This window comes from Babylonia areolata, chromosome 8, assembly GCF_041734735.1.
Source record: "Babylonia areolata isolate BAREFJ2019XMU chromosome 8, ASM4173473v1, whole genome shotgun sequence".
Taxonomy (NCBI): Eukaryota; Metazoa; Mollusca; class Gastropoda; order Neogastropoda; family Buccinidae; genus Babylonia; species Babylonia areolata.
This window is the reverse complement of record NC_134883.1, coordinates 22,507,747-22,524,105: the sequence shown is the minus strand read 5'-3', so window position 1 is coordinate 22,524,105 and position 16,359 is coordinate 22,507,747. Positions and strand designations below refer to the sequence as shown.

At 42.1% G+C, this 16,359-nt stretch overlaps 1 protein-coding gene across 4 annotated transcripts in view; it reads left to right on the top strand.

Annotated features, from left to right (window-relative positions):
- Positions 1–2,060: 2,060 nt before the first annotated feature.
- The window catches only part of LOC143284658 (histidine ammonia-lyase-like), a 38,225-nt gene continuing 23,926 nt past the window's right edge, over positions 2,061–16,359 (top strand). Inside the window, exons 1-2 of one of the 4 annotated variants that reach the window (XM_076591565.1) lie at positions 2,061–2,219; positions 15,532–15,773. In XM_076591565.1, coding sequence (XP_076447680.1) covers positions 15,542–15,773 — 232 coding nt within the window. In that variant the 5' untranslated portion in view covers positions 2,061–2,219; positions 15,532–15,541. Of the gene's footprint in view, positions 2,220–7,189; positions 7,216–13,418; positions 13,611–15,531; positions 15,774–16,359 lie in introns of those variants that run through there. The other 3 variants (XM_076591563.1, XM_076591566.1, XM_076591564.1) reach the window with 3 other exon arrangements.

The window sequence follows — 16,359 nt, the reverse complement described above, 5'->3', positions numbered from 1 at the left end:
TTAAGTGAAATTCTATTGTTTATTAACCTTTCGACTTTGATACAACTGTATCCGAAGATACAGGCGGGGTGTGGGGGGGAGTGTGTGTGTGTGTTGGGGTGGGGGGGCAAAATGGTTTAGACGCTTATCTACCAATAGGCTGCAGTGTCCGTGATCGAGGGTCAGGGTTTGAATCCAGGTCTCGCCCTTTCTCCCAAGTTTGACTGGAAGATCAAAAGGAAAGTCCACAGTCATTCGGATGAGACGACAAACCGAGGTCCCGTGGGCAGCAGGCACTTGGCGCACTGAAAAAGAACCCATGGCAACATAAGTGCATGTTGTCCTTTGACTAAATTCTATAGAGGAAATCCGCTCTAAAAGGTACACAGGAAAAAATTAATTTGTATTTGTATTTCTTTTTATCACAGCAGATTTCTCTGTGTGAAAATCGGGCTGCTCTCCCCAGGGAGAGCGCGTCGCTACACTACAGCGCCACCCATTTTTTTGTACTTTTTCCAGCGTGCAGTTTTATTTGTTTTTCCTATCGAAGCGGATTTTTCTACAGAATTTTGCCAGGAACAACCCTTTTGTTGCCGTGGGTTCTTTTACGTGCGCTAAGTGCATCCTGCACACGGGACCTCAGTTTATCGTCTCATTCGAATGACTAGCGTCCAGACCACCACTCAAGGTCTAGTGGAGGGGGAGAAAAAATATCGGCGGCTGAGCCGTGATTCGAACTAGCGCGCTCAGATTCTCTCGCTTCCTAGGCGGATGCGTTACCTCTAAGCCATCACTCCACCTTATGCATGCACTCAAAGCCTGACCAGCGCGTTATGCTGCAGGTACAGGCACCGGCCCAACAAATATGGTGGAGCGTATTGTCTGAACACCAGAGGCGCATCCTCGAGAAACTGAAACTGAAAGATGTATTGTGTTTCAATATTAATGAGACTGTTCTGCTGTGGAAGTCCCTTTTGCCCGCCCCAGCCCCACGCCTCTCTCTCAGTCTCTGTCTTTTTGTCTGAAGGCCTGATCAGCGTGCTGGGTTCATGCGAAGGTCTCGCACTGCTTTTTCTTCTTCTTTTTTTTTTTTCTTCTTTTTTTTTTTTTTTTTTTTTTTTAACCCCCCCCCCCCCCCCCCCAATCAGATGTGTAGCGTATATGGATCTGTCCGCACGCTCTGACACCTTGAAACTGAAACTGTCACGAAAATATAGTTTTCCTTTCCCTCTTCTTGTGTTTGGGACATATTCTGTGTTTATTTTGTATGCTCAGAATGACTGGGTTTTTTTTCTTAGGATTGGATGTTTAAAAAGTTTGGGTTCTTTGTTTGTGTTTTTGATAATGCAAATTCCACTACCCTCGTGAAACAAAGCTCGTTTCGTTTTGTTTCGTTTTTACGCAATCACACTTGCGCATGCGCAGTCAATCAAAAGTTTGTCGGCTTCTTCACAAAGATCTGGCCAGAGAGATGGAAAACTGGAAGGTGAGTGCTGCTGTCAAGATTTCATAACTGAGGCCGTGGGTGTGTGTGTGTGTGTGTGTGTGTGTTTTCAGATAAATGTTGTTGTTGATTTTTTTTTCAGAAAAGAATCCTCTTTGATATGATAATTTACGGGTAAATGTCTATTGTATCCTAATTCAGTGACCTGTTTTACGGCAATTTTCTTGCATTGTGTAAAAGCGACATTGTCATGAACAGATGTGATCCACGTTTTTCTTTCTCTTTAACCCGATTGAATTTGTTGTTTTATTCCAGATTTGATACAGATTCAGTCACTAAATTCATGAACAGCCATCTTGCAAAGGATGCGGATTTGTCTGCAACGATGCGCTCATTTGGAGAGCCGCCATTACTGTTTATAGTCCTCTGCAACCATGCAAAGCTAAACAAACAAAAATAAATTGAGTGGCGTCGACAGGTTTTAGTTCGTGTTCATGATTTGTGTCACTGTACATCGTATTTAAGCCTAATACTTGACTTGAAAGGTGGATTGTAGGCCTACCACTCGTGTCTTTTTTTTTTATTTTTTATATGCCCGCATTGCAAACCCGCATCCAAAACTTATCGTTTAGATAGGCCCCAGAAAAGTAGGGCGTCCTTTTTCCAAGTCGTCTTAGGTCATCTGCCAGCGCGACGTAAAACGAACCGTGTGATTTAAAGTCAATTTTAAAGGAACGAATCAAGTTGTTCTGTGGACTGGAGTCGAGGACCTTTCTGCTTTCGTCGCGTTCAAAAGGTCAGTTGTTGATCTGTTGCGGAGGTCCTTGGTGGCTTTCTTTGGTGTGTGTTCCCCTTGATTCATTGTGATTTCATTTATTTTCTTTAGAGTTTGACTCTGCGCCTATTTATCCTGTCTTTAAAAAATGAGTCCAGCAGTCTTTTTTTTCCTTTCTGTTTTATAAATGTTTTCTTACAATGATTTATCAGCAATGTGATTTTTTTTTTTTTTTTTTTTTTTAGGAAATCACTGTGATATTTCTCAACTTTTGTGTCAAGGAGAATGAAAAATACTTTCTGGTGTCAATTTCGGCTAATACGTTCATGCTAATTTATGTTAAATAGGATCGTCTGCGTTTTGCCTGGGGACTCAGCATACTACATACGTCCTACGGTTTATAAGAACCTCCAAACTGAAGGAGTCCTGTAAAGCGCCTAAAGCCATACTTAGAGAATAGGCGCTGTGAAATTTCGCTTCTTCTTCTTCTTCTCCTCCTCCTTCTACTACTTCTTCTTCTTCTACAATATGGAACTATAGATATCTGCAGTAGGCTACAGAAGGAAAACGAAACAGATTTTCAACGAACATACGAACAGTCATCAATCCACTAAGACTTACACTTACTGCAAGGTTCTGAACACAGCCTGTGCACTCATGTGTACAACACGACTCGACTAACACTAGCAACAACAACAGTGGCAACAGCAACATGAACATCATATTTAATCCACAAACATATATTTTTGATAATATCCAAGCATCCTGATTTAAATGCACACTGACTCATGAACTCGTCGACCCACCCACCCCACCCGCGGACACACACACGCAAGCTGATAACTGTTGACAAACCATTTGATCAAGAAAACTTTAATACAAAAGGGACAGGGATAGCTTGCTACAGAAACGGGCCAGGTCAAGACATTTCCAGGGAGCCTCGAGACATTGCTGGGGCACTTAGAGACATTGTAGTGGCACTTCGTTACCAGGGAGCCTCGAGACATTGCTGGGGCACTTAGAGACATTGTAGTGGCACTTCGTTACCAGGGAGCCTCGAGACATTGCTGGGGCACTTAGAGACATTGTAGTGGCACCTCATTACCAGGGAGCCTCGAGACATTGCTGGGGCACTTAGAGACATTGTAGTGGCACTTCGTTACCAGGGAGCCTCGAGACATTGCTGGGGCACTTAGAGACATTGTAGTGGCACCTCGTTACCAGGGAGCCTCGAGACATTGCTGGGGCACTTAGAGACATTGTAGTGGCACTTCGTTACCAGGGAGCCTCGAGACATTGCTGGGGCACTTAGAGACATTGTAGTGGCACCTCGAGACAGCTCGTTGCGATCTACCTTGCTAACGCATCAACCTGCCCCGTCGCGACCTGCCCCAAACCTTTTTTTTCTTCTTTTTTCTTTTTTTTCCTAAAGAAAGAAAAAAAGACATGTGGCGTTTTTCAATTGAATCCATTATTTCATGGTATTCCTGAAACATTAACAAATTAAAAACTGCCTGTTACCCACTGTGTGTGTGTGAAAACAAAATAGCGAAAATGCCCCATGGATACACAGGTGATGAACAACTTCATGACTATACGCAAGATGCGCATTGGTATAACTGGTAAGTGCAGATAAGGCACGCGCTACAGCATGAAAAGGAAGTTAGAAAAAGAGCTTCAGTTTCGACATCACCTCATATAGTTAGTTTCGCACCATCAGCTTGATGCGGTTAATTACCAGCCAGACTGCCTGTGACATTCTGACCTGATTGTCTCAAGTTTCGCTGTCTTACATTTAGAGCTGGCTCTTTCTCTCTATCACACACACACACACACACACACACACACACACACACACACACACACACACACACACACACACACACACACACACACACAGATATATATATATATATAGAGAGAGAGAGATTTTATATATATATATATATATATATATATATATACACACACAATTTGTTTATATCTTATTTGTTCTTGATCACACACACCCTTCCCCCATATATATGTACCAGATAGACAAGAACAAATAAGAAAAAATGCATGGAGTGTATGTCTGTCTATTTTGTTACTGCGTGTACACTATTCTTCTTGTACCATTATGACTGGTTTCATTGTTTTACGTGTAGGACTGGCTGACATAGGCCTATGGTGCTATATATGGAAAAGAAGAAGGGCAATTATGCACGAATTACTGAGAAAAGTTGCATGGAGTGTATCTCTCTATATATTTAAACTGTATGTAAACTAACCTTATTATGCGTGTGAATGACTGGTGCCGCGAAAGCGCTTTGATTTGTCTCTGCACAAGATTCAGCGCTATATAAATATAATAATAATTATTATTAATTATTATTATGCCAGAGAAGTAAAGATTAATATAGGAGGAAAGGGGGGGGGGGGGGGGGATAATGATAAAAAGCGAAAGAAACTCTGTGTATGTCTATCTGTCTCTCTGACACTCTGTGTCTGTCTGTCTGTCTCTGTGTTTCTCTCTGTCTCTGTCTGTCTGTCTCTCTCTCTCTCTCTCTCTCTGCTCGTGAAGATTTATGAAGAAGATGTGAGGGGGACGATCCTGTGAATGCCCGTGCGAATGCTGACGATCAGAAGAAAGACGACGTTGAAGAAACAGAAATAGTAGAAAGGAAACAAAGAGCGAAGGAATGTTCCTATCCCAGGAAGCAGGGAAGATCCATAAAAGCAACGCTAAACCTGGACGACAGAAGGAAAGAAGGATGAAAAGCAGAAGGGATGCAACAACGTGTACCCACAAACATTTATCAACCACAAAACTAAGATGAAAGAAATAAAATAAGAAAAATAGTACAAGGCAGTATCCGCTCTATCTTTGATTAAAAAAGGGACATGTGTTTTTCCTCAGCGGGAGAGAGAGGGGGTAAGAGGGAGTGGGGCAAGAGGCCGGGGGGTGGGGGTGGAGGGAATGGTAGTGCGATGCGCATATGTGCATGCTAGAGGTTCAAGACGAACAAACCCGCGAAGAAAAAAAAACTTCACTCGCTTTATTTTACGCGCTCGTTTACTTTTGTTTTTTGTTTTTATTTTCACCCAGATTAACGTGTTTTATTTATGTGTATAATCTCTCTCTCTCTCTCTCTCTCTCTCTCTCTCTCTCTCTCTCTCTCTCTCTCTCTCTCTCTATATATATATATATATATATATATATATATATATATTTATATATATATTTATTTATTTATTTTTTTTATTTGAGGGAGGTGTCGCTTAAGATTTAGATAAATACGGGAATGAGAAATTGTGCGCGTGCGCGTTGTGATGAAAAAAGAGAGTAGAAGTATAACTCTCTTTTTTTTAAAGGGGGGCGGGGGGATTGGGGGGGGGGGAGGAGAGGAAGCACTTCAGTTCTCATCATATGACACAAGTAGGACAAAGAAAACACATGAAAAAGAAAAAGGACAGCGTGACTTGAATTAATTCGCCTGTATCGTGTATCAAGTGTACTTTGCTAAATGAGAGATGGAGAGGGAGGGACGGAGATTGGGGAAGAGAGTGGGTTGGGTGGGTAGACATCAGTGGGGGGAGGGGGGGGGGGTGTGATAACACAAGGGAAGGAGCGATGTGTGCGTGAATGTGTGTATGTTCGCGTGCGTGCGAATTGTTGAGGGGTGTGTGTCTTGTGTGTTTATTCTTCACGGTTTTTTGTTGTTGTTTGTTTGTTTGTTTGTTTTGTGGGGGGGGGGGGGAGCGGGTGCTGGGGAATGGGGGGGGGGGGGGGGGTTCAGATGAATATTTTGAACGTGTCTCTTTTGTTCGTTCATAAAAAGAAATATATTTCTCGGGTGCTCTCGAACCATCCGCCAAACCTACCCCGACCTACCACATACCAGCAAATGCCAAACCGACTATTCTCACCTTGCGGTTGTAGTTTTCAGCCGTGATACTGCCTCTGATATTTAATGAAACCCTTCTTCTGGAGCACGGATGATAGTCTCATAACATCTGTGGGTCTGCTATTTATTCAGCATTCCTTTCTTTGTTTATCTGTTTGTTTGTTTGTGTATCAGTTTATTTATTCTCTTATTGATAATGATATTCTATTCGGATTTACTGATGAAGATTTCTTCCCCTACTGATAACAGATCACTGGCCTTTCCTCACTGTACCTTTCCCTCACCAGATGTAAATGGAAGCCAGGTTGCTTTTCTCTTTTAGAAAACTAAATACGATGTCCAAGAGTAGTGTTTGTGTGCGTGTGTGCGCGCGCGCGACTGTGTGTGTGTGTGTGTGTGTGTGTGTGTTCTCATTCATCCTTTGGGGTGTCTGAATCAATGATCAACAATATTGAGGAAAACCCCGTCACTGGCACTGATCTTTGTCTGGCCATTGCTGGATGTTTGTGTTTCTCTCTTCTTCTTCTTCGTCCTTGGGTTGTAGCTTCCATGTTCACGTGTGTACATGTACGACTAAGCTTTTACGTGTATGACCATTTTTACCCCGCCATGAAGGCAGCCATGCTCCGCTCTTGGACGGTGTTGTGTTTATGGCTCGCTGTTGTTGAACGTCACGAAACTTTCAGAGTACATAGAACAGGTCGGTCCACTTCCTTTGGTTCCCGGACGTTTGTCGTAACAGGTAAGGCTATCGTCGAGCGTGTCATGTTCGAGCACAGTCTGGAGTGTGTGTCCATCCTATTATCCATCCCATTGGCTGTTTTCCGTGTGGGCTTGTCCCGGCCGACTGTCATGATTGTCCTTGACATTGATAATCTTATCACGATTGTGCTTGACATTAATAACCTTGTGTGTCGTTCCACCTTTAAGTCGTCTTTATGGGAGCGTATAAATATTTATTGTATATGTGTGATGTGTTTCTTCTGTGTGTGTGTGTTTGTGTGTGTGCGTGTGTCCGTGCGTGCGTGCGTGTGTGTGTGTGTGTGTGTGTGTATGTCTGTGTGTGTATGTGTGTGTCAGTGCTCAACCATCTTTCGAAAGAAGACGTCTTCATCAGTGATGACAGTAAAGTATGGACCAAACTGACAATCGGTGATATCTACCTGTTTTGTTTGTTTGTTTGTTTTGTTTTGTTTTGTTTTTTGATCGATGTCACTGCCATTGAATCCGTAACCTTGGGGCACTGCATCGCTGAACGCATCACCAACTATCTCCATTTCTGTCAGTCTTGGGACAGGGCCGGAGTTCCGACTAAGCTCCTCACTGTCTACTGAGCGAGGTATCTGCTCACTTCCTTCCACGTTCCACATCCATTTTTCCCCTGCACAATTCCCACATGGATGATCTTGCGGACCCCGGCAGACCTATCGATAGCTGTTGTTGTTGTTTTTTTGTTTTTTTTCTCAAGGCCTGACTAAGCGCGTTGGGTTACGCTGCTGGTCAGGCATCTGCTTGGCAGATGTGGTGTAGCGTTTTGTCCAACGCAGTGACGCCTCCTTGAGCTACTAAAACTGAAACTGTTGTCTAACTGTTGCCACCAGGCTTCTCCCACCTGATTGATGACCGGTGCCGGAGTGAATCGAACAGAACAGCTCCAGCTGTCTCTTGGCTCTAGCCTTTATTGACAGCACAAGTTTATACAGACGTTGGCGTCACAGTATCGTCACAATATCAGTGAGGCGAAGGAAGCAGGGCTCAACTTCTGGAGACGTTTTCCCTTGCAATACCTGTGGGAAGTGCTGCGCATCCAGAATCGGCGTCTTCTCCCATATGAGGACACACACCGACAGATAAGCCTGCCTGCCTATTCGTCCGACGGGAGACTCCATCATCAGTGAGGCAGACCTCTGTGCTTTATGCATGGGTGTTAAGTTTTACAGGCAGTTTCAGTTTCAAGGGGGTGTGGAAGCGTTCGGACTGATCCATATACATGTACGGACTGATCCATATACATGTACGCTACACAACATCTGCTGTTGAAATAAGGGAGCATTTTCCCGACCTTCGCATATACCCAGCTCGCTGATCACTGAGGCTTTTGTGAGCCTACCCCAGGCAGTTTGTGTAAAATATTGAGATGAAATGGATTTTTAAAAAGACAAAATAAACAAATGAGTGTACGTAAGATTGTAGTAAAGTGAAAGATAACGTACAAGATAGATGATTAAACACACACACACACACACACACACACACACGTAGATAAACCAATCATGGAGATATTCCACACCCCATAATTATTTAATACACAAAATACTGGCGGAAAACAGAAACAGGAACACAGCAAAAACTCGTTCTTTGTCGACATGTGTTCGTAAACAGAACTGAAAATTTAACTGCACAATGTCGAGGTATGGTTCATTCAGAATGAGTATGGACTGCAAACGACACATCAAAAGATACCTAAGTGGCTATTAAGAAGCAGAACCAGGTAAACAGACATTGTTTTGAACACAGTTTTGGATGTCAGGGCTGACTTTTTTTCTTCTTCTTCTTTTTTATTTATTTACTTTTTTTTTTTTTTTTTTTTTTTTTTAGCCACTGTCTACAATAAAGTGCTTGCGTGCACGCGTGTGTATATACTCTCCGTGTACAGTAGGGTATTCTGACTCCATGCTCGATGGCACACATATGGAATTGATCAGTGGTAACATCTCGCCTCCTTCAACATGGCATTTTCATAGAGGCCAGACTAGATGCCTACTCCAGATATGTTCACACATCTTCGAAATACACACTACTGGACAGAACAGGCCCACTTGCCGCGCCTCACAGACACGTAGCCTCCTGTATAACCAAACACTCTTGGTCTCACTCCTTCGCTGACACTGTTTGCCTGTCTCGACTGGAAACTGTGTGCCAACATCCTCTTAAGACCTGTGAGAGTGTCTTCCATGGAGGCGGGTTGAGGCTTGTCATCTTGTCCTTGACATTGCCCGTACACGGGCTTAAAACCCTTTCACCGCCAGTCTGTTTAGAGTGAAACACTCCCTGATGCCGGAACTACAGAAAAGATGGCGTCTAAGAATAGCTAGAGATTCCCCTCATATTTGGTGTTGATTCTCAATCTGTTTTAAAAAGTTTGCTCCTTTTTGAGAATAATCAAAGAGAAAATTTATTGGCGTCTAAGAATAGCTAGGGATTCCCCTCCTATTTTGTGTTGATTCTCAATCTGTTTTAAAAAGTCTGCTCCTTTTTGAGAATAATCAAAGAGAAGATTTATTGTTTGAAATTAGGTATTTATTGCACTCCCTATTTGTGAAGGCTGCAAATGTTGATTTTTGTTGGATACCACCCCATACTGGATTCCTTTATAACGACCAAGCAGACAGGGCAGCAAAAAGGGGAGCAAAGAATCATACAGATAGTATAAAAGTATATTGCCCATTGTCATACAAGGAAATAAGCAATGTACTAGAAAGAGACTTTTATAGGTGCTTGAATTCAAGTCTAAAACCTCGTCAGTTGACTCTCTCAGACTTTGGTCCGATTCGCAGACCAATTCTGAGTTTAACTCTCAGACTATTATCAAATTCATTACGGGTCAAGTATTGTTCAAATGTCAAGTGCATATGCTTTAGTAACCTGACAATTAAGCATATATTTTTTTTTACTGTAGCTTGATGAAGCCTTATGTACACGAAAGTGTGTCTTCACAAGTGACTGAGAACGTTGATGTTTTTGAGTTCTTGCATTCATTATCAGTTGTTTCGCTTGTCAGTTTAACTACTTCTCTTTTACGAAGTCCTTTAATTAATTTCCTGTAATTTAGATTTTTTTTTCAGATTTCACCCTCATTTCACGCTCATCTGCCCAGTTCCCCCCAACCCTCCATTCATTCACATCTCCCACCCCTTCTAACCGATAATACTCAAATGTTTTCATAAATACTTCAACAAAATGTCTTCAATCACCGATATGTGTGACGGGACATTAAACAAAATTCCTCCTCCTCCCCTGCGTTGTGAAAGAAATATGGCCTGATCTACCACAGAAAATTCAGAGCAGTAGGTTTTTAAAAAAACAGACGCATGATCTGGTCGCATTTCAACAACATATGTCCACTACCTGATTGGTGCTGAAATGTGACATTGGCAGTGAAGTAATTCCGGAAAGTGTGCACGCATGTCTAGTGCGTGCGAGCCCCGACGCTGCAAGAAGATGATTGTGTTAAAAGTGAGTGAGTTCATGATGTTACCGATATGGCGTCTGTTTCTTTATCCGTCTCTGTTTCTGTGTGTCACAAGCATTACCCCTACCTCCCTTCATACACACACACACACACACACACACACATATATATATATATATATATATATATATATATATATATATATCTACGTGTGTGTGTGTTTGTGTGTGTGTAATCTTGGTAGCCAGTCCCAAGTTTAAAAAAGCTGGACACCGCACCATGACCTGTTGGGCTCACTGGATGATGCATGTTATGCGATTATAGATTAAATCCAGGTCCAGATGTCTTTCTTTTTTTCAGAATGTAATAGATAACACACCAAAAAACAAACTTGGTTAACCTTTTAACCTTTAAAACTGTATTTGTTTTTGGAGTGGGGTGGTGATTAAAAAAGCTCTCATTTGCTCATTCCTCCAAAAGGAAATATGGTTTGCACAGCAAGCGACAGCTGTTTCGCACTCATAGAGTACTCATCAGGCTTGCTACCCGCTCTTGTCTGCGACCCAGAGATAATCCACTACTCAAGCAAGGAGGAATTTCCATTTGCTCGGCAGGGACTTTTTTTCCACTAAAGAAAATGTTTCTCAATAACCAACTTGAGCAGAACACGGAAAGTAAAAATCAGGCATATAGATAAGACAGACGTTCTAGAATTATCTTAAAACCTGCACTTAGAAACTACAAGACACGGTCTATATATATATATATATATATATGTGTGTGTGTGTGTGTGTGTGTGTGTGTGTATTTCTTTTTATCACAACAGATTTCTCTGTGTGAAATTCGGGCTGCTCTCTCCAGGGAGACCGCGTCGCTACACTACAGCGCCACCCCTTTTTTCTTTCTTTTTTTTTGGTATTTTTTCCTGCGTGCAGTTTGATTTGTTTTTTTCCTGTCGAAGTTGATTTTTCTACATAATTTTGCCAGGAACAACCCCTTTGTTGCCGTGGGTTCTTTTACGTGCGCTAAGTGCATGCTGCACACGAGACCTCGGTTTATCGTCTCATCCGAATGACTAGCGTCCATACCACCACTCAAGGTCTAGTGGAAGGGGAGAAAATATCGGCGGCCGAGCCGTGATTCGAACCAGCGCGCTCAGGTTCTCTCGCTTCCTAGGCGGTCGCGTTACCTCTAGGCCATCACTCCACTATATATATATTATCCCTTGTAACTGGCCCCCATACACGCCCCAAAACAGAGAGGTATAGGGTTGTAATGGAGGTAAGAATGTGTGGCACAGTCAGTGCAACATAAGGAGTCAGACACTTTCTGTAACCACCACCCTACCCTCAGCCTCTGCTCGCTGGCTTTCAAGATGGTCTACAGTAAACAGTTGTGTGTGCGAGCGCATGTTTGTGCATGCATTCGTGCGTACGGTAAGTGCGTGCGCCATGAATATGGTTGAGTGTATGATTGTGTGTGTGTGTGTGTGCGTGCATGCGCGCTCATGTGTGTATGTGTGCTAGAATTTTTCAAGATTGCAGAAATATGCTCCAAACGATAACTCGTCTTGTCTGTAGGGCTGACCCCGTACATGGACAACGAGAAGCAAAGCCTTCAAGGCTCGGCTTGCGTATGATTTCTGCTCATCAACAAAACAGAAAACACTAGAGCTCACAATCAGAATCGAGTGTTTGTGGAACCGAAAGTTGCTTGCTGGAAACCATATGTTAAGCAATCCCACATCGATCGGCATTCCATTGTTTTTGCAATCATGATAAAGATCTGTCAAAGTTTAAAACTTGACGTCGTATTGGTTCAGTGGCATAATTTCGCTGCTCCAGGGAGATATAACCATTCATGGTAAGCAAAAGAATTTATTTCCATTTTGAACTTGAAATGATTAAAACGATTGCTAATAACCAGTGTGTATGTCAGACAAAAGTGCTAAGTTTTGTTAAAAAGAAATTAAAATATAACAGTAACCAAAATGTTTATATATTTTGGCTTCTCTTTATGTGCCCTCCAGAGTATATTGACATTGTAAGTAGGATTTCGAGAAAAAGCCAACTTTGGTTTCAACATAGCATTTCCAGAGAAAATGAAATGATTTAACACACACACACACACACACACACACACACACACACGGACCACAGACAACCGAAACTGTGTCATTACCTGGACAACCCATTGTGTGTTAACACACACGCGAGCCAATAAAAAACGTGAAGTCAGTGGTTCTTTATTGGTACACAGCTGCGTTCTGTCTGCGGTCAGGAGGGCGGCATTGTCATATGGACAGATTCATTTAACATATCAAAGGTCACTGACTTTTTACTGGATCGCAGCCACCCTTTTTCTTTTCTGGTGAGGAAGGTTTTATCTCTATTCCTGATGTCACTTTTCACATCCTCTGTCTCTCTGTCTCTGATCTCTCGTGTGTGTCTGCGTCTGTGTGTGTACTTTATCATATCTGCCTTTTGGCACGATTTTGTTTTCTTCTCTCTTTCTCCCCTGTACATCAAGTATGTGTGTGCTGTTGTGACTGAAGCCAGGACAGATTGGAAGAATAGGCCATGCCTAAAATCTTCATCCTTGAATAAAAAATGTTTCGAGTTCTGAGTTCTGTGTGTGTGTGTGTGTGTGTGTGTGTGTGTGTGTGAATGTGGGCGTGCTTGTGTGTGTGTGTGTGTGTGTGTGTGTGTGTGTGTATGCGTGTGTGCGCGCGCGCGCATGCATGCGTGGGTATGATTCTTCATATGTCTGTGTGTGTGTACGTGCGTCCGTGCGCGCGTGTGATCATGCTTGAATTCTGCATGCGTGTCTACCCCGTCCAAACACCAGTACAGTGTTTACACACACGTACCCCCGGCCTCTCCCCTAGAGATGTCAACACCTATATAACAACCCCTCTCTCAACCTTCCGAATGACCCAGATAAACTGGACGTGTGTTGACGTACGTTGTCCACAGCCGGTCATTGACTGACCCTTAGGCCAGAGCTGTATAAACAAGACGCAATGGTTTTAATCAAAACCACGTCACTGACTGGACGCCACGGAACCTATATAAAAGTGGTGCGGCGACGCCACCGCGTTAAGCTTCATGTGAGCGGGAGAAATCTTAAAAAAAAAAAAAAAAAAAATAAAATTAGAACGCCACTGCGTCGTTCCAAACACTGCCATTGGCTGAACAGAGCACAAACCCCTTCGCTTCACTGTCATCTGGTGTTGGGGTCTCTGACTCCCAGAACTACCTGCACAATCAGTCTTCCAGTGGCTACAGTGTCGGGAAAGTTCAGTCGAGCTCGCCAGAGAAACAAGAGTGGTTTGTACGTTGTCGTTTTTTTTCCCCTTGCCAGTAAGATGCTGAAGCTTTATTATTTATTGGCTGTTGGCATAGTCTCTGCTTCTATTTTGTATGATGTAGGCTTTCCCAGTGTATTACCACTACTACTACTACTACTACTGCTGCTGCTGCTGCTGGTAGAAGCAGCTGCTGTTAGTTCTATGCCAACTACTTCTGTTGCTACTTCTGCTCGTCAAGCGGAGCTATTCGTTTCGTCCGAAATTGTGCTGGTTGTTTCGTTTTTATTTCAGCTTTCTAATTAACTTTCTTATGTTCATGATTATTTTCAAGATTTCGTAGACATATTTTAGTTGTGTCTGTATTATGTAGACATCCTCCAAATACTTTTAATCCATATTCGTTGTCATGGATGCATTCATGTCTTACCATATACCGTGCATTTTTCTTTATTATGGTGGATTTACATTATCTGTTTTTATTTATTATTATTATTCATTTCTTTATAAATAAATAAAAATTGCCTGCACACTGAAAAAAGTTAATCATAAAATATCAGAAAATGTGGGTATTGTAGTTTTTGGTTCCAGTGACACTTTAATGTCAGCTGTAAAAAAAAAATCCATCCCAGTGATCAGCCATTCTGTTACCAAATGAAAATTAGTATCCCATGCAATTTAAACATCTCAGTGTTAAAACACACACACACACACACACACACACACAACAACAACAAACAAACAAACACGAGGCTTCAATTGTGGATCAGCATATCCCAACAGAATGAAAAGTCAGAAAACAAGACCCAACCATTGAAGTCTTTCTCCATTGATGAAAATACGGGTAATGTGCAAATCATTGAAACCTAAAAAAGGCAGTCACGACTTTCGTTACATCATGACTGCACTACCCATAGAGATAATCGTCTTAGTTCTTGGTGATGTGATTTCTTGTTGTTGTTTCTTTTTTTTTTCTTTTTTTCAAACACAAAACAGAGAAATCTGTTGTGACAAAAAGAGTAATACAAATAAAATTTGCAAAATGGCATTAACGTCAATAAACAGATAAGTAAAAATAATCTCAACAGCTGCATTGACAAGGTTTGTCAGACTGACGTCTTCTGTACTTCATCCCAGATTTGTCACACTTAAATCTTCTCTACTTCTTCCCAGATCAGAATTTATTGGGAGTTTCTCTGTGAAATAAGGTCGCACGAGCCGTTCTTTCCAGACCCCACAGGGTGAAGCTGTCAGTCTTGGTCACGTGTGACTGGTTCGGCAAGTTAGTCTGCAAGGGAAACAAGCACTTGTTTCTCTCCCATTTGCATGCAAGGTCGTGGAACACATAATTTCGCTTTTTTTCTATTTCTTTCTCTCTCTCTCTCTCTTTTTTTTTTTTTTTTTTTTTTTTTTTTTTTTTGTCTTTCTTTAATCAAATTTTCTAGTGCTCCACATGATACTTTTTTCAATGGCCAAAAACAAGAAAAAACAAAAATTATCAGAACGCGCGCGCGCGCCTATGCAAGCATTCCTTTGTATGTTTTCGGACAATTTGTGCTTTATTTTATGTTTGACGGGTGTTTACACATGTCGTTTTTGTTTGTTTGGTTTTTTTTTTAGTCGGGTGGGGGGGGGGGGGGGGGTTGTTTGTTTTTTTGGGTTTTTTCGTAATAAATATTTTGTCAAATCCCTGGTATGCGTTGCATTACATGACGTGGCTGCCTTTCACTCACATGAGCCCTGCCTTCCTTTACCGAACCGAAGACACTGGATACAAATTCATTTCCCCGATGTCCGTTTAAGGCTGTTGGACATTAATGAGTGGTTTACTGCATCATTCATAAGCCTGAACCCTTTTCTTTTTTTTCGTTTTCTTTCTTTCTTTCTTTTTCAATTTATTTTATTAAATTTTTGTTTTTATTTCTAACTCACACACGTCCCTCCCAGAGCCCCGAGGATGAAGCTGTCTGTGCGAGTGAGGGGTGACTGGTTCGCTGTACCCTGCAAAGGCAACGAGAGCGTGTCATGGCTGGGGGAGGACGCCATTCGGAGGTACTACCGGAGCAAGGGCAGCTCCGGCTACGCCCCGGAGAAGGTGTATGAGGTCCGCAAAGCCAAGGGCGGCGCCATCCTGGACACTGATGACCCCATCAAGGATGTCCTCGACGACAACGATTTTGTTACTGTCGGTGAGTTTGTGTGTGTGTGTGTGTGTTTTAAGGCTGCAATATATACCTAAAAGTGGTTTGTGTGTTTAAAGAAAAAAGGTCAATCTACGTAATAATCCTTCTTTCGTGTGTGTGCGTGTGTGAGAGAGAGAGAGCGTGCGCGCTGTGAGAGAGAGAGAGCGTGCGTGCGTGTGTGTGTGTGTGTGTTTCCGTGGTAAACATTTCTCTGGACATATTTTTTGTTTGTCGACACCGAATTCAGCTTGCAAATAGAAGAAAAACATTTCTTTCCATACATGTAAATCATTATGACAATGCATTTCCAGTCGGAAAGTATACAAGAAAAAGCGAAGAGGCAATATAGGACCTTCCACGGTAGTTGTACTGTTATTTTTGTCTTTTTCATTCAGATTTTGTTGTTTTGTTTTGTTTTTTTTATCATACAAATTGACAAGTCGGTTCATAATTTTCTCATTTCTAGATAAAATGATAATCTATTTTGCTTAGCAAGGAAGTTACATCTCTGCAAATATATGCTGTTTACTGAACATCAATCTAAATATACAGTTGGATGTTTTTTGGTGTTTTTTTGTTTGTTTGTTTTTGT